We start from the raw sequence: 24718 nt of genomic DNA, 5'->3' as shown, positions 1-24718 counted from the left end.
TTGAACCTGCCAGAGACTGAGATGAGATCCTAGGCAGAAGCTCTTACCTGTGAGGGTGCTGAGGCCCTTCCAATCTCAGACTCACTATTTATACCTTTATTCTATTTCTTCCTCTGCATTATGGTGGCAACAGCAGAGCCAGAAACCTCCCTTGCTCCTGCATACCCAGAGGGTCCCTGCTCCCTACTGCAGCACTGAACCAGTTGTTACAAAGCTGGTTTTTCTTACCCACAACCTGAGGTGCAACATGCTCTGCCAGCATCAGCATGAAAAACTCAGGCCCCCTGGTATAGAGAACCTCACCCCAGGCTACCAAACCCAGCAGAGAATCAGGCAAAGGCCTAAGGCATTTTATTGGGAAACATTGGGCAAAGTTAACAGCAGGCTTCACTATCAGCCCCACCTTATAACCAGCTTTAAACTTCTGCTGACACAGTTCATTATCATACAAAACAAATTGCTCCAAGTGAACTGTGACATTAGTGCGTGTGATTCTCCAGTTGCTCAGGCTATTAATGTTTAAGATGTAATTAGAAGTAAGGCTAGAAAATAGCCTTTGCAGAGTATTTTTCAGACCATTAGTTGAAAGAATTTTCCACACAATTTCTCTCTGGCATTTCTGAGTACAAGGGCCTTCTCTTCATCAAGTGCTCCCTGCTAAGCCCTGTGCATCCTTGGTAGTCACTCCAGCCAATGTACAGCAGCAACTCCAGCTCTTACTCCACTACTTTACCAGACTAGAGAAGATCAGGTCAAACTGAACTTACGTTGACAAGGGGCTGCCTTGTGTCACTCACCTCACTGGGCAGAAGCCACATGAACCTTAGTTTCTAAGCCACATGACCTTCTTGGTAGCCAAATTGTTAAAGAATTGAAGAAAGAAGCTGGGAGAAAAACAACAATAGATTATTGCAGATAATCTCCAGAAAATCATATGTATTGTTAGTATGCAGCAACAAAGACTGTCTACTTACTAACAAACATGCTGTTCATTAAGGGAACCGTTTTTATATGGGAAATTGTTCACATTAAGCCTCTTGCCTTCTGTCACCTTGGAAAGAAGTACCTTCTATGCTTTATTTAAACCCTTTCTTGCCACCTAGAACCATCTAGCTGTGACGGCTGATTGGAGAAAAAGCTACCTGCCAAACACACAAGAGACTTTTAGCTTTTTGCTTCATGGACCACATTACAGTGATTATTTATGCCATAGCGGAGGCCAGGAGACCTGTGCATGGACCAGAGCCCGGCTGCCTTGAGCTCACTGGAGGAAAACAAAGAGAATCAGAAAAATTCAAAAGCATGAAAAGCAGCAGATGAAGAGCAGTATATGATTCTTTTCCCTATTTTCCACCGAGTGCTTTTTAAGCATCATCTTTTCATTTTCAAACAAGGCAGCCAGCTGCACCCTATGTCAGCAGCCTAACTAATCAAAACTGACAACAGAAGTGTCCCCACCTAGAACAATCCATCAGAACATACCAAACTCAACCACAGGATTCTCTATAGAACAGGCTTTTTTTTTCCCCTAATAAATTTCCTTTTAGAAACTCTTCAAGTGATTTCTAAGGCAGCTGGGGAAGGACTGCGATTCAGTGACAAACACAGCCTGAAACACTGCGGTGCCCATTGGAGCTGCCCTGCATCAACCATTCCAGCATGTGCCTTGTCTGCTGTGGTGAAGAGCCCTGCACAACATCCAGCATGTTTCAGTGCCAATGGACCATCAACTCCCCTCACCACATAACCCAAGTCAGATACATCCACATAACAAGGCTTGTACAAGAGTAAAACCTCTGCTGATACCCTCCTTCCCACTGTGAAGAGCTCCCTCTCAGCTGCCTTGCCTTCCCCTGCTTCTTTTGCTGGGTGGTACATGAAGGGGCCCTAATCTCTGGGATATTTAAGCCACATTCAGCATGCAAGTAGCTCTCTAAGCCTCAGCTGAATATGCTTAAAATGAAGCAGGTGCATATGCCTTAAAATTGCAGCCATTGCTCCAAAAAAGCATTGCTATTATTGCTCCTGTTCTCAGGAGTGTTTTTCTTTGGGGCTGGTGAAGTGGACTCCACAGCTCCTTTGAACTTCATGTTTATGAGACACAGGTTGTACGTCTGAAAGCAAACTGGTTTCAGTTTGTGGTTCCCTTTCATCCAGCTGGGAGGCAATCTGAGAAGCTGGCATGGATTGTCCTTGATTCTTGGACACATAAATACATTTCCTTGTATAGGTACAGACAGGGCACTAAACCCAGGCACATTGTGGCATCCTGGAGTATTCATCTAGGTCAAGAACTTGTTTATACAAATTCTAAAAATTGATTTGGGGTGAAAAGGATCTCTTCTCTGTTTAGAGCATGAAAAGACATGGTAAACATCCATCAGAGCAGGCACTCCTGTCTGCTGCAAACAGCAGAGAGCTTGTTCAAGAGGCTCTTATTTTTTGTTCCCTGGTTGAAATGCCAAAACAGACATCCCCCAGAGGCTCATCCACACCATGGCCCACATAAATCCTCATCCCACATCTCCAAAGGCTCAATTCTAACTTCTTGTTTGGCTGGGGATTTTTTAGCAAAAATAAACTAATCCATTGAACGTAAACCCTGGAATCTCTGCAGATTTCAGCTGTATGACAGCAGTGCTCAGAGATGAGGACAAAACCTGCCATCTCACTCCTGAGGACACCCTCCTCTGCTGTACTGCCCTCAGTTACAGATGTGCACATCTACACACAAGCTGTCTATTTAATCCACCAACTAAAGAACGCCTTGGTTTGGTCGGGGACTGCTGAGTCCTGGCAGATGCTCTCACTAGATCTATTAAAGCTTGAAAATCCAATATACTGTTCGGGTTTAAGCTGGAGTTGAAGGATGAGGTTTTGAAAAAGAACAGCTCAAAATGCTTAATCCCTTTCTACATCCCTGAATAAATATATACATATACAAATATAGGTGTATATACACATGTGCACACAGGCTTTATATATACATAAATAAATTGGGAACTCTTAATTCCACCAGTCCAGCTCAAAGCGCTTCAGTAAATAAACATCTTACCCAAGGCCAGGGAAGCAGAAGAGAAAAACAACTGTGAAATAAATACCTTGCAGACACAGTCATTCAGCAGGACTCCAGAGATTACCATTTATTTAGCACTCACAATCTGCTCAGCAGTGTGGAAGATACAAAGCAAAAGAAATGAGGTTGTTGGACAAGGACACGTCAGCCACAAGCACTCCGGCCCTTGAGAAGTCACCTCTCACATCTTAGGAAACTCTTCAATTTCAGGTATTCCAAAAGCAACCCAAATAATAAATAAATGCAGACTGTGACAGCAGGGACACGGCTCATTCCGACTTCAGTAAATGTGGAAGCAGAGAAGTTGGAACTGAATCTTGTAAAGTAAATATGAGAATGTTTTGGTAGGACATGGTGATAGAAATCTCAGATAGAGCAAACCCAAAGAAAATGGACAAGACACACACAAAGCAAAACTGGGGACGTGTTTACCACTTTTTGCCTAGATGGTATGCAGAAAACTTGGAGAGGGATTATGACAGAAACAAGCTTTTTTGCTACTCCGAAGGAAGCTAACCACTGTAAATTGTATCTTACAGCTAAACTAGGTTCCTAGGGTCAGGATTTAGGATTAAAAACTTAGCGACTTGAACTGGCACATATATCTGGGGGTAGAATGAGGGGTTGTGAACCTATATATATTGTGATTCTTTCCATTTGTCTTTTGGGAAAGAAGTGTTTGTATTTTAGAAATTTATTCTTCCCTATCATGTCCTTGCAGCCACAAGCCAATCTGAGCTGTCACCCCCAGCTTTTTCAAACAGATCAGCACCTCAACAGAACTGGGTCAATAATTAACCAGATTAATGCAGACAGTAAGTTTCATTGATATTATACACTGCAATTGATGCAGTAATCTCTCACTGTATTACCATGTCTGAGCAGAATCAGTAACCTAAAAGCAAGTGGATATACAGAATCCATACCAGGAACCTGCAAAGAGCCCTCTGGACAACAGTATAGGATGTGCATATAAAGACTTCCCAGCTGAAAGGCAGCACTAAACTCTGACTGCAGATTATCAAACACCTCATTAAGGCTGCAAGGCTTTTAAATAGGCATCTGATCCATCAGAACTGCAATTCTGCATCATGGTTATAGAAACAGGACTTTAAGGGAAGAGCTTAAAGCTCCACAATGATGAGGATTTGGTATGGGAATTGTCAGAACTGTGAGCTCTGGGAAGGAGTTATATAGGAAGTAAAGCAGTGAAAAAGGCAAATTAAAAAAAAAATCTGTTTTCTTTTAAATTCAAGACTTCAAGGGAAGTCTAAGAATTAAAGGAGGGGAAGGACTCCTGCACATCTACTTCCTGCTGCCACAGAAGGCAGATCAGAAATCATCAATTTGTACAGCCCAATGCATAAAGCTTCCATAAGCACAAATCATGAGCCAGGATCTAATTAACCTAACCTGATGCTAACACCCTTTCCAAATTGAATAAATGATTTGGAAGAATAGTTGACTTGTATGTTTATTTCTCCCGCTGCCTGATTGTGTACTAAGTACATGAGCCATAAAAGCAACATATGGGCAACTCTGCAGTGTATTATAACACCCAGAAGCTACAACCCACAACCACAGGTAAATCTCATACATTTTCTTGTTGCCTGCCTGTCTCTAAACTGCTCTGCAGCCTCAGCTGTGCAAGTCCTGTTAGTCTTGTTGTGCTGATAAAACATACTTCTGGAAGGTGGTTACAGCTGAAAGACAGATTTACTGATGACACAGTCCAAAAGGATGAGAAGCGTTTTAACCACAGGGGCAGGGGAGCGGGCATGCCTTTAGCATTATGCACTGAGTATCACAAGATAGACACATCTCTGCCAAGGGGAGCTGGAAATGCAACTCTCTCGACTTTCTCATCTGTAAGCTGCACACAGAGCATTAGTGCCATGGTCAAATAAAACATTCTCCCATTTTAGGCACATTGCCTAATTAGAGGCCATTGTTATCTGAGAGCACTGTTTTTGCAGCTGTCAGGAAATTAAATAACCCAAGGGTAACTTGGAATTAAATGAAGCTGTACAAACACACAGCCCAGCTCTGAAAGCCTGACTGACAAGTAGCTCCTCTGCTTTCCAAGGGACTGAACATCTAACTAGGGCATGCAGCTATCCTCTTCTGTCAAGCCATAGGATGACACAATACTGGTCCTCCGTGAGAGGCTGATGTGGTTGGTAATGTTATAGAGACTGGGAACTGGCAAATCCGTGTATATGCACAGGCACTGCCTTCTCTGCACTTAAATAATCAGCACCTCCTGAGGAAAGACCTTCAGTGCAAGTGTCCACTAAGAGAGCAATCAAGGACTGATAAAAGGAAATGCTTATACAGATAAGCTGCTTTCATTTCATTTTCAATGAATTACTTCTTCTCTTGCAGTCCTTGTAACTTTAGACTTTGACAGCAATTTAAAAACTAAGCTGGTTATACTTTTACACTGACTCTTTGAAACTCAAAAAAAAAAAAACCAGTGTGTTCCCAATGAGATTGGCACAGTAATGTGAAATGTCTCTTTAGAAAACAGGTTTATGGTGGCCTCCTCTCCCAGCTTCCTACTCATGATCTCTGCTGGGAGAAACAAGAAACTCACACTAATAGCAGGGGTCTTAGAGCAAGGAGGTGAGTTCTTGCCAGGCCACACAATAAACGGCATTACACAAGGAAGTCAAGTTGGAATGTAGAAGTTATTCTAACGTGATAGCACACAACCCACCTGGTTGTGAGCCCCGAGGGAGCAGTGACTCACTGCAGACTATTGGGAGGATCACCAGGAAACTGTGGGTTTACAGTAGTGTCAGAATAGATATTCAAGTCTTTGGAATACGGTGGTAAATAAAATCCGATCTGAAGTGCAGGCAAATAGATGGCAATTTGAGTTTGCTGTTAAAGCAAAACCTGATCTGTCCCACAAAGTGTGTATGTGACTTGACTCAAGTCATTTGTCTCCATTTTATCAGTTTCCTCATATGTGGGAGAGAAAAAATAATTCTTACCTCACAGGGGTATGGTAAGACAGGAAGTATGAATATACTCCAACAACAAAGCATCATTATTATGTTTGGCTGAAAATGTGGCCCATGGTAAGGTAGATTCCAAAAATAATTATATCCACTCTCACTGGAGAACCAGGTTAGGAAGACAAATCCAGGTTAGGCTCCAGCCTGCTCGCAGGAAATCAGGCTGCTTTCTTCCTTCCTCTCCACGGGATAATGCACCACTAATAATGAGCAAACCTGGAAAATCAAAACCAGACCCAAGCTCCAAAAACTGACGCTTGTTCACGAGAAGAAAGAAGGGAGAAGAAATGGCTTTTCTTCTGCAGTAATAAGGAATGAGGATTAAAAGTTTGGCTCCAGCTGTGCTTGGAGCATGGATACGGGTGCACAGATTGTCTCCCGGGTCACTGACTTTGATGCCCTCTCTGTGCCATAAGAGCTGTGTCCTTCCCAACCTGTTGATCACAGCTTTTGCTCCCAGACAGGGGAACATTGCCCATAGCCAGCCTCTCCTCACCCTTCTCTGCTCCATGAGTGAATGGGCTCCACAGTCCCAAAGAACCAAGGATTTCTGTCTTTGATAATCAGGGGACAGGAAGTGCAGATCAGCACATTTCCCACTTCCTGACTAAACTTTCCCTGTGTTTCAAAAACACTTGGCAAAGGCTCTGCTCACAGGATCAGCGAGCCAAGGGATGGGGAGGACCTAATTCAGGCATTCGAAGGCAACATTGAGGCAAGGGGACACATGCAACACAGTTCACTGGAAACCAGAAACCACAGGAGGAAAGGAAGGTGAAGAAAAGAAACCAATGCAGTTGGACTCACATTTCCAATTCCTTGTGTGCTTTCAAACAAAACAGCACATGGAATCCACCACATTTCTAACCGTTGTATGACTATAACCTTGATGTTGTGAGACTTAATCCTGTGCAAGATTAAATACTAAGATATGAGATTCTAAAGAGATTATGCAAGTTTTTTTCATAAAAGTGTATTTTTTCTACCATAATCTCCAATCTGTTCCAGTGTAGACATGATTTATTCAACTGGTCTGCAAGTATGAAAGTGAATCCTATAGGACAGAAGCTACCTCCATTATTATCATGGCACTTACTTTTATGTTATCAAAGCATTTCCACATGTTTACTACTTACTCTTTATAGGGCCTGTTATGAGGTGATTTAATAGGATTACCCCTATTTTTCAAATGTGGAAACTAAGACACAATGAGACTTGTCCAAGGTCAAACAGGAAAGCCTGCAGCCCTGGGAACTTCATCACACTGCTCTGGCCCCCTGTCCCTTCTCCTCAAAAAAGAGCTGTAACCCATTTATCACTGTGCACTTCCAGAGTTAGACACAAGGAATTCAACTGATTGGAGTGAAAACCATAAACACATTGCACTGGGATTGTGGGAGCGACCCGTGATGCACCATTAGCTCTGGAGACTTTTTACCAAGGCTGGCAGAAACCTGGAAAAAACTGATCACTGCATCACGAGAAACTAAAGCTGGCAAAGTTTCTGGGCACATAACTTGCGACCTCTGCCTAGTACAGAATGGATGTAAGTTTGTTGGACTTTCCCTTCTCACTTGACCAGGAGGATCCTTCAAGCTTGGGGGACTGCCACGTGCTGGCATTTTGCAAGGGATTACCATGAAAGAAATGTTTTCTTTGTTTGCAGGTGATGACAGACTGGTTTTCTGGGAAGTTATTGTAGTCTCACCATTTCTAGACTAAGGTCACAGCATTTATGAGATGCCAAGGCAGAGGAAATCCACTTCCTCATCAGGTCACGAACTTGAGAAAAATATGGCTTGAAACTTAACGGTTCACAGCAGCGATGTTTGGAAACTGATGGTTGAATGCTTTCAGCCCTGGGAAAAAGGGTTTCTTCTCTCTGCTATGTCACTGGTCCCTCAGCTCTTCCCGTGATTCTGTTCTCAACCTGTAATGGAGGGGTAACAGCACTTCCTCATCTCTCACAGGGTACTCCATATAAAATTGACTGAAAAAGCAGGGAAAGATCCCAAACTGCAGTCCTGCCAACACATATAACAAATGCTTCAAAAGGTCTTAATGGAGCATATTCCACCTTGTCCCTTCCTTGCCACGGGCTGCACAGTCAGCTACCCTAGCGTAGCTCCACCAAGCTGCTGTCAGCTTCAAAAACAGGCAAATAACAAAAGCTACCAACTCCCCTTAAGTCCTGTCTTAAGCGAAAAAGCCTGGAAATGCACCAGTGGGACAGCAAGTGAATCATCAAATGCTCTGTAGTGAAATAAATAAGCAGGGTGCTACTTCTCTGTGGAGTGGCATCATGCTTTTAGATACAAGCCTAAAATTCCCGTAGATCATTCCATCATTTCAGCCAGAAAAGCTTTTTTTAGGTCCTGCATCATGAGAGCAGGTTGATAAAAGCAAGCCATGGTATCTATCTTCATCTATCTCAGACTTTGGAAAGTGCTAGGAAGCAGCCAAGATGGAATAAATTTAAAGGAGGAAATCATGGCTAGTCAAGTGGTTCAGGAAGAGATGCCTGGGCTTTCTCACCACACGCTGTGAAACAGAAATAGATATTGATACACACCCATCTGCTGGAGGAAACAGTGAAAAATATCTATTATTTATGCAGTATTTCTTCAAATAGGAGCAACCAAACCGGACCAAAAGAATTTGCATGGCAGGTTACAAACATAAGGAATAATGTGTTCTAGCAGCATTCACAAACACACTCACATGAGTTCTAAAGAGAAGTTAAAGTGCTCCTTTCCCCAGGTGACGTAAGCCAGACCTTGAAATATTACATATTTCTCATCCTTCCCTCCCTTTCCCTAGAAGCTTTAACTACCAAACCCATCCTCCTCAGGAGAGGGCAGCAGTCCCATGTCATCACAGGGCCCCAGCATGCTTATTGATCTATATCCTTGCAGGAATACCCTCCCCAACCAAACACTACAGATTTCTAATCAGCCAGTAGTCAAACTCCTTGGTTTTAATTTGAATTTCGGTCATTAATACCACATAACTTCAAAAACCTGAAAACCACAGAGCCAGTGTAGTCTGGCCAATACAGAGACCCGAAAAGAGAGTGACTGTGCACGTGTTTAATACAGAAAAACATCTTCTGCCTAGCAACCAGCAGGCTCTCCTGGCGGTCCAGGGGAAGGAATTCACTGCTATAAATGTCAGCAAGCAAATTAAGCCACTGTGTCCGAGATACAAAAGCCCAGTCACTGGGCAGTAAAAAATTAAAGGAGAAATAGTTCTAGCAGAAAAGTTCAAAAAACCCCAGATGCATCTCTTAGCTTGCTTCATTCTGTATCTTTATTTAAAGTTACAGATTGCTCTCAGCTAGATGGGTTCTGTGCTTGCACTTATTTAAAGGCTGATTTCTTGCCCATTTTATATAGAGGATGAGAGAAAACACACTGAAAGCAATTTACTATTTTGATGTTATTGAAGAAGGGGCTCAATGTGGTACTAAAGCATATGATGGTCCTGAATGCAAGGTCAGATAGGGTACAGACTGTACGAGGATGATGGTTACCAAAACAAAGCACTGCCAAGCAAGAGGGCTTATTTTCTTTTTATCCTTTCTTTTTATTAGAATGAGGTTAACATTTTATGAATTCTGACAAAACCTCTCTGGCACTTGAACTAGCTGAGCTTTTTCAAACAGTTCCATTATTTTTAATGTACTGGGCAATGTATTGCGAGGCATGAATTGAAAATAGGAGCCTCCTCATTCTGGGAAGTGTGTAAATGCATGGATTTCTGGCCTTAGAGAAGTTACCAGACATACAGGACAGCCAAAGAAGGTTAAAAAGGAAGGACTGGCACCTTTATCTTGCAGGTGAACCCCAGCGTGGGAAGACTGAGAGCCGTGCTCTATGTTCACACCAGGGTTCTGCCCCAGAGAAGCAGATGTTTCCCACTGCTGCTTCAGTGCTGAAATCAAATTGCCTTTCCTCTCTGGTTCACACTGTTCTGTGCAATTAGAGAAGTGGTGTAAAATGGGAGGCTGGATGGATGACATTTCACTGAAAGCTTCCCAAGCAGAGCTATGACTAAACCTAGCAGTGGACTTCCAAGAGAAAAAAGGATGAGCTGGACTGCAGACAAACCAGCTGGACAAACCAGGAACAGAAAAGGGACAGTCAAAACAAACCCAAACACCCAAACTGCCCCTTTATATCCAATAAAAGGCTCTCTGGATATATGGTGCAGAAGCTGTGATGTGACAGCTGTTGGGAGTGCCACTGGAAGAACATTGCTAACCCCAAGCCCTGTTATATTTTATCCAGATGGCATTGCCAGGACAGGAATGCAATGTCAGCAACTGCTTCCTGGTACACACCAACAAGGTTTCCAAGAGTATGGTCACCTCCAGGTGTGCTGGCATGGGCTTTCCTTTCAGTGTGTGAAAGCTAAAGCCTTTAATGAAGGGATACTACTAGGACCAGTGAGACCACAGGCTCTCCTGGTGAAGACTCCCAGAGACAGGGGCATGTCCTTGCTGCTCTTTGCAAAAGGGACTATGCAGTATCATAGAGGCCATGGTATATCTGCACCATGTGCAGGCAGCTTCCACATCCAGTCAGACGTTGGGAGAGAAGCAAACCAAACAAATATACCCATATTTCATGGGGCAGCAGCCACTTGACTCTTGTGCCACGTGCTGGCTGCTCGGCAGGCGATAGATGCAAGGGTTTAACACGGCTGTCCAAGAACCCCACTAGCTGAGACACTTGTCTTCACAGGAGGGCCCACGGCCAAAGTCCTTCTGCTAATTCATCTCAGTATCAGCCAGGAAAAGAGCTTTCTGTGCACTGCCTCCTATGTTACTTGCTGAATTCTTCCTCATTAACAGGCCAAAGCCCAAGAAACAGCCACTGGAACAAACAGGGTTCTGTGCAGATATAATCCCCACCTCACTGCTGGGGAATTAAAGCAAAGAATTAGGCTGTAGCCGTTCCCTTCCAGCATGATGAATACTTAAGCAGGTTACAGCTTTGCACTGCAGACGTTTTCTGGGGAGAAGAAATAATGACTTCTTTACCAGCCCGACTCACTTGCTGCTCTCAGGGAAACAAGCCTGAGGATTATTTTTTGACTAAACAGTTAAGTATGATTACTGCGTGTCAGTATACTTGAAGTGGTAACCTCAAGGATTGCTGAAAGTGCCAGCATTTCTCTAGGCTGTTCTTTTCCCTCCAGTGCTGTTTGCGACAGGCAGGAGCAGGGGCCTGGCTAACACAAGAGATGCCAGCTAACACGACAATCTTCTCACTGCTGCTGCTCCAAGAATTCATACAGGAGCCCGAGAAAGACAGGTCCTGAGACTCACTGAGTTTGTTAAGCACTGCAAAACCAGAAGTTACCTGGAGAGGAAAATAAGTCCCTTGCTACTGGACTTACTACTAAACTGCTCACCAAATGTGAAGATTTACGCTGCAGTTCTTGATCTGAACCTGGCACTTCAGTGATGCACCTGAGGAAGAGATGACTGGTCCTGTTTTGCAAGAAGGTGGGGTGCTGCAATTCTCACAGATTTTGATCCTGTTCAAACCCAGAGGCTGACTGCATGCTGTACAAAAGCCAAGTGAGATTCTTCCTCCTGCAACATCTACAGCCACACTGTGAGGGGAAGCAGGCAGCAGAGACCTATTATAAGGCATCCTTAGGTGGTAGATCTTGAATTCCTCCAGACTGACGAAAACTTACACCATATGGAAATGAGGAACAGGGATGGGACAGTGGAGAGGCTAGAGAGGCTAACCCTGAGAGGAAGCTTTGGGTGTGGTGGCGACAATTCAGAAAGAGCATGAGCTGGACACAAACCTAAAGGGCATACGGGTTGTGTCTGTAGAGTTAGCAGGATGAAGAGCATATGAGTTTTGCTAGCAGATCATCACTTACTAAGAAGAAGCAAAGAAAAGGTGAGGAAGCTGCCAGCTCCATGACTACTACCAACACTGGGGTTTTGTACCTGGTTGCCATGCCATGCTGTAGTAGAGGATGGCCTCAGCATGCTCCTTCCTTCCTCTCCGTTGCCTGGCAAGCGATAACTTCCCCTGCATAGCTCTGCTGTAACACCCTGAGTGCACCCAGTGTATTTGAATTCAAAAGGATACTCTATGCTGCCAAACCCACAGCCTAACAGAAGCTACAGGGGCACTGGAACTATCAGCAGTAAATCCCTGCGCCTGTAAGAGCCAAGGTAACAAAGTCAAAAAGGCCCAAGCAGAGGACTCCTGCTTTGACATGTCTGCTTCACAGAGATAAGCTGGGGCACCAGTGGGACACGCAGCTCGAGGACACTGGTTTGGCTGGACCTGGGATTTGCTCCAAGTACAACCAGTGGCACACACACTGCAACACACTTCCCCACTACGGATGCACAAAACTGCTGCTTGAGTTTACCTTTGTTTCAAGCTGGAATAACTTCCAGACAGATAAATATTAGCGCGGCTGCTGAAGGCTGAACTTGGGCGGTTGCAATACAAACCTGCCACCAATGATTGAATTGAGGAATCTGCCTTGTGCTAAGCAGGCACAGAATCAAGTGCCATGGATGTGATGGGGGAGACAAGCATGCCTCTAGTGTGTCCAATCTGCAGGGACAGCATGCTCCAGTGATGCACTCTTGCTCTGCCACATGCTATGGCCAGTGCAAAAAAACCCACAAACACTTTCTCCAACTTCGGTGACTTCAGACTTAAAATGAAGCTCTTGAAGGGAGGTTTGCATCCTGCTATCATGGTCAAACCAAGTTTGATTTCCCCCAGATGACACTGATAATAAAAAGCTGATATTACCAATAGTAATACAAGTTTTGTGCAGATGCTGCTCCCTGAACAAGTGCAACAAGGGACAATCTGGCAGCAGCATCGTTCTGTAACCTCCTCTTTTGGGAGCAAAAGCCGAGCATGTGACATATGCTTTCAGTCAAACCACACAACTCCCAGATTTCAAACAGCAATAGCTGTGAAGAGCCACTCACCTATGCTCAACCCAGTGATTATTTTATGATAATGTTTAGCCACCACTGTAGTGTTCTACAGTGTAATAATTTATTCTATTCTATGTTTATGAGCACTCCTGAAACAGAAAGGGGAATAATTCAATAATGCTGCTGATAATAAATCTTTTGACTGTACTAAATAATGATGGTATAGTTTCTAATTTTCTCCTTAGGGTTTGAATATTACAAACCCATTGACTATTACAGTGTCACAAGTAGCTACTTGACAGTTAATTCCTGTTCATGAATGAAATCCTCTTTTTTCACATTTTAATATATTTTCTCCAAACCAGTAAGATGTTGAGACTTTTCATTCCAATCACAGAAAGCAGCGACTGAACAAACATGAGAACAGCCACACAACGCTTCCTCATTCCACCACCTCAGTAGCACTGCTACAGACAAAACCTCTGCACACAGTAACTGTTATTACAAACTATTTCCATCCCCAAAGCCAAACCATTCTCCCCATCAGCACTCGCTCAATGCCAAGTGTCTGCAGCTTCCAAGCACATGCCAACCACCTTCTCTGACACAGAGCCAACCCCACCTTTGACACAAGCTGCGGGAGACCTTCGTCCACCACAGGCAAAGACAGCACATTTAGCACTGAGAAAGCTGGGTGTAAGAAAGGGAGATCAATCCCAGCTTTCAGTGATGAGCTGAAGGAGCTGATTTGCAGCCCCACAGCACTGTGACAGTTATGGGGATGACACAAACCACTCATCTTCAAGTGCTCCTTTTAAAGAGAGAGGTTGAAGGAATAAGCTGCAATAGGAAGATGTGGTGTGCTTGGGGAAAAAGGCCAGGTCGCTTTAATACAATGATATACAGACGAGTTTCCTTTCTCAAATATGCTTAAACTGCTCTTCAAGGCTTGTGTATGCTCTTCTCCCAGCATTAAAATATATTCATATTCCATGTGTGAAAGGCCTTGTAGAGCACAGCAGCAGAGACTGTGTGCTTAAGTGATCAAAGCACCTTTCACAGCTGTAGCACTAGTGCTGACAAACAGACCTGTTCTACAAACACTCTGGTTTATAACTCAGCAAGAGATGACATGTTTTCCTCCTCCACCCCAGGCTGGATACTCAAGTGGCACACACCAACACTTACCTAGGAAGCCCTCTTCATCCACAATGATGGTGTAGTCCTCTGGGGTTTCTGTGAGGCTGAAGAACTTGCACCTGGAAAAGGCAAACAGCAGGAGAGCGCAATTAGCTGCTGGACAGGGCAAAGAGCTTGGTCTTCCACATAAAGCAGAGGTCCTTTTCCACCCAAGCTGTGCTGGAGGAAGGAGTCATGGTCTGGTGTTTATGGAGGGGCCTGAGGCATTAACAGACCTGGATTTTATTCCTAGCTCAGCCACTCATGCTGTGTGACCCACATTCCCAGCTGCCTGCCTATGCACAATGGAGCTGGTAAAACACTTATTTTTATGACTTAGTTCTTAGTTACTTTTCTTAATTACCATATCCCTTAAGGCTTCCTCTCATGGCCCAGAACCTGCTGCATTGCACTGACACAGAGCACTAACTGATCACTCCAGCATCCTCCAAAAGCCTTCCCATGGTTCACACGTGCACCCTTATTCCCTGTTTGCTCACTGAAGTTTGCTGCCTTGCCAAGGTTGACATCTAATCAAGCTCCCATATCACTTGCTGCTTCAGAGGCTTTTCCCACCAGCAGAGAGCATCCCAATTCCCCTTGCTGGCCCCTTGCCCCTTCCCTCAACAGATGCCTCCCTTCTCTGAGGAGCTCCAGATGAAGAGACAAGGGGCAGTGACCATCAAGCACATGAAAACAAGGTCAAGGTGTCCCGTCCCCCCAGTCTCCTCCTATTGCCTCTGTTCTGCTCTGTGCTCATCTTTCGACACCACAGGCCACATGTAGCACGGTCTCTCCATCTCATTCGGCACTGAGCACAATGTCACCTCTAACATGAGATACAAAGCCAATGTGACATGGAATTCTTCCACTGCACAAGCACAAACAAAAAAGCTGCAGGCTTAAGGTTTAACATCACATACAGCTGAAAAGGTTTTTTCCCTGACACCAATATACATACAGCAACATCTACTGAAAACCCCAGCTACTTTCTCCAGCTTCTCTCCAGTTGGTCCCCAGCAATAGCAGGAAGGTCTGCACAACATTCTGCAAGCTCACGTTCACCTTCAGCAGAGCACACGCTTGTCACATCAGCACAGCACTGGCCACATGCCCCGAGCCAAGCAGGGCTCCTGGTTTCTCCAGGAGTGTGGCAGAGCACATGGACCTTGCTTACCACCCAAACCACAAGAGAACTTTTTCCCTCGGGAAAGCTAAACTGGACACAACAGAGCCTGTGTCTATAAGCTCCAAAAAGCAGGATTTTGTAGTTGCACTGTAATACTATCGGATTTATCAGAGGCAACCTCCAGAAAGGATTTTAAATACTAGAAAGAGAAAGATTGTTTCTAAGCCCCCCCCAAATTTCACAGTGTAATCACAGTACTCCCATGTGGAGCTGGACTCAGCAACGAGGCACTACCAGGGCTTCTCAGCACATTCACTTGATTAGAGAATCAGACGAAAAACTGGCTTGAGTGTTCTTCTGACTGGCTGAAAAGAACAAAGCTATCCCGTCCAAAAACAAGGAGAAAAATGAGATGGCTGCTGCGCTTCCCCCCACCCCGTCAGAAAACCTAGAAGAACCAACAAGCAGCTCTCTTAGTGATCTGCCATGTAACCTGCAGGACATCATGTAAATGGAAAGCATTACACAACCTGCCTTTGGAGACTCGTCCTGTTTTCCTGGAAGCATCCGTCACAACAGTCAAGCACGACACTCTTTCCTGGTAGACATATCACTATAAAATACAGAAGTAGCCCCACCACAACAGAAACCACAACTTAATTATTTTGTGTCATTGGTAATAGCTACTGTGACAGGCACATTTACTAACTCAACTCTCTCCAGGAATGGTGCCAAGAGAAGCAGAAAACAGTAAGCAGCCCACTCTTTTTACTCTCACTTCTTAGCTGGGTAAAAAGGACTTTTTACTGCTCCAGGTGGGTCCCGGGAGGTGTAAGTATTTATTATTTCGTGGATGAATACCCTGGAGAAGTCACCGAGCTAAAATTCTCTGCTACTACTTCATGTCTGAGCCACATGCATGCTGACTAGGGGGAAGCTCGTGGTCTTGAAGGAAACATTAATATTACAAAAGAAGAAAATGTGTCCTGATCTGCAATGACATTTATGGAGGAATTCTGTTCCAGAACAGTAATACATGTCTGTGTGCACACATTGGCCCCAGCAGAAAAAGTCTGATTGTGACAGATGTCATTTTCTTAGCACACTTCTAAAAGTGATGATATTTAAGGGATATGTACAAATGAAAGCCTGTAATTGGTCACTCAGAATGCATATCAAAACCTCACATCTCCATATACCACCTCCAAGCCCAATCCCCACCTCAGTGTCATTCTGCAAAAGGCCAGCAGTATAGAGCCATCTGAATTTAAAGTCTCTTCACCAGCATAGACATCAATGGTTCTTGCAGCACATCCACTCTGTTCGAACCAATGAGGCATTCTTTTTCCAGGGAAAATCTCAAAAAGAAACACTGGAATTGCAAACACTGCCTGATAAAATACAGCATGGAAAATTCTCCTACAACTTGGCACCAGTGCATGCTGCCAAAACTCAAGTCTTCGCCCTAAAACCTGTGCCTCAGCATGGATATGTAAAGATCTACTGTGAGTGCAACTCAAGATTCGTCTTGACTCATCAATGACAGAAGGAACTCAATGTCATATTTCTCTCCCACACTATATACTACACATGCCTCTTCCATTCATGTTATTCCAGTCATTTCTCTTTCCTCTTACACCAGTTCTTGATAAACTGAATTCCAACAGCACTTTTTACTATTACACTGAAGCCAAGAAAGGAAAAGAATTGCCCTTTAATCATTTTGAGACATCGGGCAAACAGAATTTCTCTGAGTACGCCTGGAAAGCATGTATGTAAGAGGATATTTTTAGTTTCCTAATAGCCAAACCTCAGATAGATCCTTCTGGATTTCTTTCTTCTTCGTGTTTCAGCACATTTCCACTTCAGCACTGTTGCTGACTTCGACTGCCTGACAACATATGTCTTTTTCTGGCAACGCAGCAAATGTAGACCAATCTATTATTAGATTACATCTTTGAAACTGCAAAGCTCACACTGTGTATGGAAGTAATACCCAAGCCTGCACAGAGCAGGAAAGCACGTGTAGGATGCAGCAACAGCATCATCTCAGTTTCCAAACAGCACTCAGCAGACAGGAGAGTGGACTAGTTGGCCTCACAGGTCTGCACCAGGGGTGTCTCCTCAAGATGTCTGGTCCCCAAGGCCTACCTGTATCACGAGGTGATAACATGGGAATGAACATGACTTTCATGGACTGCGGGTGTGACAGAAAGCACACATTTGTGGGAATACTGCTATGGGTCATTGGAAAGTTCAGCACAGAACAGGCCTTTAAGGAAGCTACAAGTCTTATCTTCTCATTTATAAGGAAACTACTTAGTTGTTGCCTCAGGAGGATGAAGTGCTGCAAAGCTGTCTGCTCTGTGGAAAAGATCCTTCCCAGCAGCAGATGGGCAACTGGCCTCCCAACATGTCAGAAACCATGGCCTAGTGCCATTCAAAAGCAACATAATGCCCAAAAGGCATTCAAATGCAAACTCTGGAGATAATCCACAAGTTTGCAAATAAGCAGTTGAGCTGAACAGGAATTAAGCAGCAGCAGCAAGTTGATCTGAGTGAATATGAAAAACACAATTTGTTGGGTTTTATTCCAGACTGTCTTCTCATTTTAGATGAGAAGGGATTTGTATGCTTCACTCTGCATGTTATCAATATAATACATACTCTTAGTACAGAAAGACAGTCTCATGCTCATCATCTAATTCTTGGTGATCTTAACTTCTCTGCAGTTTATAAATAATGACAAGAAGGGGATTGTAGCATAACATATTGTGAAATGTATTTAGGAACACAGTGAAGAATGCTTGTGCTGTTAATGTGCTCCTGAGTAACACATGATAGGACAAGAGGAAACAGCCTCAAGCTGCACCAGGGGAGGTTTAGATTGGATAGTAAGGAAAATGTGTTCACCAAAAGGCCTGTCAAACACCAGAGCAAGCTGCCCAGGGCAGCGGTGGAGTCACCATCCCTAGAGGTATTTAACAGACATGTAGATGTGGTGCTTGAGGACATGGTTTAGTAGTGGACTCAGCTGTGTTAACAGTTGGACTTGATGATCTTGAAGGTCTTCCAATCTAAATGATTCTATGACATATTTGTGTAACATGCTAAGTACTTCACACCATCAAGTGCGATATACAAGACTGTATCGTCAAATGGCACCGAAAATTGCACAGAGTGAAATGGTGGGTGTTTTCTAAACACCGTATTTGTTTGTTAGCCAAAATACTTCGCCATCTTTTCAGTGAGACTGATAAAACACAGCTCAGTGGAACTCCTAAGACAAAATAAGCCTCTTGCAATAGGTGTCAGCTGACTTTACACTCAGATCAGAAAGTGGTGGGTTCACCTTTCTTACGGTACCTTAGTTTTGCAGCCTGGTATTAGAAGGCTGCTCCCTGTTGAAACAAGCATTATTGTTCCTATGAGCTGTTTAAACAAACTCCACACTACCAACCCTACCAGGGGAAACTAAAGATGTTACAGCACTGTTAGGAAAGGTCAAAGGACAGCAGCAACATTCCTTACTGTTATTAGCTGTGCTCAGATCTGGGACAGAGACATTAGCAAATACAATCAGGGACTGCCAACTGTGATAGTAGAGTTTGGTTCATTATAGAAAGTTAATCATTTTCAAAACCAACACAGAACAAAACAGATTTATGGCCAAGGAAAGCAAGCACTCCTGAACAGCCATATATTCAGGGAAATCCTATAGTCTGTGCTATGCCAAAACCTCCAGCACGATAACCATGACGGTCCTGTCTAATCCACAATAGTGACAGTTTAAACTACAGATTACATTGTGTGAATTTAAAAGGGAGGAACCTTCAGTCAGCTCCTCTCCTTGCTACTTTTGTGTAGCTGGGGAAGTTATCTAAGCCTTGATTTAGACTATGAGACAACTGGGAGAAGAATAATAGAGAACCGTTAGCACCCTGAAGGAACAGAAATCAAGACAAAACACAAGAAGGATGATGTGCAACACTGAAAGTGAAATACACAAACAGATGTGGATGTGCTGAAAAAGATACTGCTCTTAACTACAACTCCCTGATAAAGGCAGGACACATGGCAAAAATAAACGGGGATTATGCCAAAAAATGTTAGCTGGGTGTCTACTGCGTTGGCTCTCATCAGGCCAGTATCAAAGTGTGGTTCAAGTCTTCATCAGAACAGCTCCATGTGGTCTGAACTACAAGAGCCCATACAAATTAAATTATTGCTGCAAATGAAAGATCATCCACAGCTTGAAACGAAACCAACCAGTAATTCTGATAGGATTCCTATTTTTCTGGAGTCAGACTTGGTCGGTCCAGACTTCCCAAGCTGCAGATTAAACAAAGCTACAATATTCAAGAGTTATCCTGCAACGTAACCACAGGACGCGGTTTTTTGGTTCTTTAAACACACACTTGGAGTTTACTTTGTACAACCAGCAAAGCCCAAGTCATGGTGCTTTCAGCAGTCAAAGCACAGCATCTTCAGCATTACTTACTAAAACTGTTACCTAGGATACTAAAATGTATCCTTCCCTCATTTGTCATGACAGCATTTTTTAAATACTTCCTAAAAAAACAATTAGAAAGCAACATGCAACTTGGCTGGTTTATCTCCCCACCTTCAACAGGCTTCCACCATCATTTACACTGTTCTCTAAGAAAATCTGTTTTATCTCAAGTTATGTGTAGAAAAAAATTCTTGCCAAATGTGAAGGCAGAAGCCAAAACTATACTGAAGCAGTAGTAAGAAAATACACATGAAGAAACTAAGGCATGTTGCATGCTGGAATGAAGAGGAAAGCTCAGCTTACTGAAGGTCACTATCTAAGGGAGATAAAAAGGTCTGAGTCCACTCAAGCGCATCTCCCTTGTTAAGATGAATGTGAATAATGGCAGTTTCCCACCCCAGCACGAATGCCAATAGGCAAAGAGTCTGTGGGGCTTAGCAGAGATGCACTGCAAGAGGTAAAAATGTGGTTTAAGCCCATGAAAGTATTTCTGTGCTCATCTGTTATCTGTTCACTGAAGGAGCTAAACAGCCTTTTTTGTGAACTCAATGAGAACACACAAACCAATCACTTTAGGTGCAGATATACTGAAGCTAACGCATCTTCTATTTCCAAGACTTGTCCCAGGCATGAATATGCAAAATAATTTACTGACCTGATGTAATTAAAAGTTATTATTAGAACCCATTTTTCTTGCCGGGTCATAAATTATTTCAAGTGAGCTCTGCTGTGCAATTTTTACTCGGAACGTCACCACTCACCACCTATGCTAGTGAATGGGGTTGAATCAAAAATCTGGATCCGAACTTTACTGCTCTGGCTGGTGCCCAGATGATGCAAGTGCCAGGTGCTTGGCAGGAGCCCTTCCATCCACACACTGAGAAAAGTCACCCAGCTACTTCCAAATGCCTGCTTGCACTTTGGGACTCCAATCTGTAAGGCACCGTGTAAGCACCTGCAGCAATAAGGGTGCTCAAGGGCGCAAAGCACAAGGACAGGAGCCTGCAGCAGATCTGCACCCGTGCTGCACCTCACTTCACACAACCACGTTCTTTTGTCTTCTCTGCCATCGACCTTCCCAAAATGGGGCAAGAGAAGTTGAAGGAACAAGTTCTTGACAAATCAAAACTAGGAAATCACCTCTAGTTTCAAGCTGAAACATTTCCTCTTAGTATTAATTAAAACGAAACATTTCATGGAGGGCACTACTCTATTTTGACATAACCGTGCCCCTCCAATCTTAGATCCATAAATAATCTTTGCTGGTTGCTGCCTTCTACTTGGGAAATGTTTCCCTTGGCACAGCAAATGACAAGGAGGATGGAAGAATCCAGCAGTCATGATTCAGAGTTGCAGACAGGAAGAAAATCCTCCACTAATCTTACAGGTAAACAAATATTAGAACAAATCAGCATTTAGATGGGTAAATGCTCACACCTCCTACCCTCTCTTCTAAGGCCTTTGAAACTGCTGTGTTTCACAGCACTTACGACTGCCACATACATCTCACTTGCTCCCTGGCAACTCAAGGTTCTCTCTCTGGCTTGCACATGTCACATGCACTACAAATGCTGCTGTTGAAGTAGGTTTCACAGTCCCATCACACTAAGTGAGCTACAACAGACCCCACCTTCCTCTTCTGCAGCCACAGATGAGTTGCACAGCATTGTGCTGTCTTTTTTCCATGTTGGAAAACTCATTTTTATCATCGGCTTAAGCAGGGAACACTGTAAGGCAGGAGAAGGGGAGAAATGAGAGAAAAGAAATACATTTGGTTAGGTTTTGCTTTCCCCAATGTTACTTGAACTTTCTATATTTATTATGGGCAAAAAATATCAGGTGTCAAGACTGCTGATGGGAGTAGCTGCTTTTCTCCTTGAAAGCAGACATCTCTCCATGCTCTAACTGCTGGAGACAGGAAACGGGGAAGAATTACTAGGTCATTCATCTTCTGTTATTCTCACAAACAGTGAGAGCTCTTGCTTAATACTGTCTGCAAGGTACTAGTTTTCTTTCCTGTCATCACACAGCAATTCTGAGCCCAAATTCATCAGCAGACGGGTGAACATGAACGGCATGGACTGTGTATCATTGTCCTTTAACTGTATGGAAAACATGATCATGCTTGTCTGCAGGGAAACACAGCCATGAAGTCAGTAACAGGTGCTCCTTCACACTCCAAATGATTTCCTATTTTTCTTACAGCACAGATTTGGCAACTTTGAGTTCTGGAAGAATAATAATGATGAGCTGATTTTGCCTACCTGCCTACAAGTCAAAGTCACTCGGCTGCACTTGGCACCCCTAGCCTTCAAGCCTGGTGGGATGGGAGCAGCCCCTTCCCAGTGTGAAGGTAGGTGTTAACACACCTCCTGGGTGACAGGACCCAATCCCAAAGGCTGCAGGCACATTCCTATGTGTGAGAAGGTGAGCAGGGGAGGTTGTGGCTATTGCTTCTGACCTAAGCCTACACAGAAGCAGGGAAAGCTCTTCTCTCTTTAGGCAAACCCATAAATCAGATGAGGAATTAACTTAGTCTGCTTATTTAGACAGCAATGTCTTTGATTTTACAAATAGGAAAGTGAGAAAAGACTCTCAGCCACTTAAAACAACAAAAACCAACTCACATCACCACCACTAGAGTTGTGTTACTAACTCCAGAGACTCCAACTGAACACCTTGCTCCATACTGGTGGTATGGGCCAGCCTATGACTCAGCTTCCATTTGTGATACCTTTCTAAAACCATCCTTGTTGAAAAGTACAGGAATACAAAACAAAACCAAACCTCATCATATTCTCATGTATTGTGCTAATGGGAACTGAATGAGCATCTCAGACATCACTCTGCTCATGTTTTATTGCTGTTCTTCCTCCAGCTTTTTCTTTTTTTTTTTTTGAGCCAACATCTCAGAAACAAAGCAATAGAGCAAGAGCAAAGTGACTGGAATCCCCAAACTTGCAAAAATCCTAGCACCATTTGCAAAGATGAAGCTGCTATCTGGTGCATCATGCAGTGCTGCCTGTGCTAATTTCCGTCTCCAAGGACGATGGCAAAAGTGCACAGAATTTCTTATTCAAGACCTTTAATACGTTCCTTTTGCTTGATGCTCCCCCCGCCCCCCAAAGCATCTTTAACAATATTGTTTACAGTTTTATCATTATTAATGCCAGGAAAGTCATTTTTCAAATCTCCAGAGAGGGTCAATGGATGTTTACATCAAAATGGGAAGAGCTCTCTGCTGTGGGCGAATGCTGTAATCAGATCGCCGAAGGGGAAGCAGGAGCAGTAAATGAAAAGGAAGCTTACTTTGTGTGCACTGGAAGAGGATTCATTTTTTATCTAACACTTAACTAATTGATCCAGACACACCTTTTCCTCTTCTTTCTTTGCTCTCCCTGCACTCTTAAAGCCAATGTACTGAGAGCCAACTTACCCACACAAGAGACACAAAAGCAATTCTTTCCACATGAAATAGCCCATCATTTATTTAAGCAGAAGGCAACTGGCTTTAAAAACTTTTTCTTTACAGCAGTAACAGTATCCCCTGATCTGTCAGGGCTGAAGTTTCAGCACAGAGAGGTGGAGCACAAGGCACAAATTTCCTTAACCACAAAATTATCTTCCACAAATCAGACACTGAACTGAGAAACATGTTACAGATGTGGGTGTGGGACCTAAGGTTTGCAATTGGAAACAAACCATGATTTAATGTACAACAAAGGCTCATGAATACATCTGACCAACTGGATCCAGAAGGATTATTGGATGAAGACAATGCAAATGCTGAGAAAAAGAGCAAGCCCTGTTGGCTTTTCCTTTCCCAGTCAGGCACAATACATCAGTACTGGCAAGTTTGACCCTCTCCTGTATTACTCCATTAATGCCCTCTGCTGCAGAATACTGACTTTGAAATGCTACCAATAATAAAATATAATGAAGTTTTCCTAAGTGCAGTGCAGCTGCACATCCAAACCCAAATATTTGGGGTTCATAGTAGCTATCATTGTGTTCAGCCAAAACCCAATGATTATTTTGTGGACAGCACTGAAAAACACAGAATGCAGAGCATATGCTTTTTATTTCAAAGATGGGAGAAACCCAGGCTCAACCCAACAGGGGCAAGAGGTTCTTATAATATTGATCTGAGATACAAAAGGAGGAGAAAGAAACAGAAAAACTCTGGTGGACTGGTACTGATGAACTTGTTTCCCTGCAGGAACCATAAACACAATTTTCCCAGCATGGGACATAATAGTTCTCCCACAATTTACTAAAATATATTTCCAGCGCTCAATATAGAAAGCTAGATGCACAAGAAATGTTTGTAGCTTCAATGCAGGCAGTAATTGAGAACATGTGTGGCAGGGGGATTGGAGGGGGAGGAGGAAGAGAGCAAGCCATGCTCCATCAGAACAGAGCAGCAGGAGAAATACATTTCAGTCCTCAGCTTCCATTTGCAAGGGGGTCCAAACCCCACGTTTAACTCCATCTGGAGGGAACGCTGTCTGTGAGGCTGCACTTCAACCCCAAATCAAATGCACGTTCACAATTTAAGGGCCATTGTTCAGCTTGAATTAAAAAAAAATACATAATCTCATAAGCTTTTCCTTAAGCACAAAGAGTGAGTTTAGTTTCTTGTATGAATTAAGGACATGTTTATGGGAAAAGCTACCTTTGATTCCTCTGGTTCTCTCAGGCTCTGCTTTTGGGCCGTGCCCAATATGGGTATTAACTAGCTCAGCCATGAACAAGAAAAGCAGTATTCCTGCATATTCCAGCTGACATTACATGCAAACAGTGTTGTGGATGTGCCTGTAGCCTGCTTTCCATAAAAGCACAGTTAAGGTGTTTACCAATT

The 24718-nt window shown here is 43.5% G+C and overlaps 1 protein-coding gene across 1 annotated transcript in view; it reads right to left on the bottom strand.

Annotated features, from left to right (window-relative positions):
* Positions 1–24718, bottom strand: part of CASTOR2 (cytosolic arginine sensor for mTORC1 subunit 2) — a 113297-nt gene that overhangs the window by 36431 nt on the left and 52148 nt on the right. The window contains exon 2 of the mRNA XM_061355460.1: positions 14225–14295. Coding sequence (XP_061211444.1) covers positions 14225–14295 — 71 coding nt within the window. The remainder of the gene's footprint in view (positions 1–14224; positions 14296–24718) is intronic.

The sequence above is a fragment of the Neopsephotus bourkii genome, unplaced genomic scaffold, assembly GCF_033783945.1.
Source record: "Neopsephotus bourkii isolate Nb327-2 ecotype Australia unplaced genomic scaffold, CSIRO-AGI_Nbou_v1 NB_804, whole genome shotgun sequence".
Lineage (NCBI taxonomy): Eukaryota > Metazoa > Chordata > Aves > Psittaciformes > Psittacidae > Neopsephotus > Neopsephotus bourkii.
This window is presented reverse-complemented; position numbering and strand designations above follow the sequence as displayed.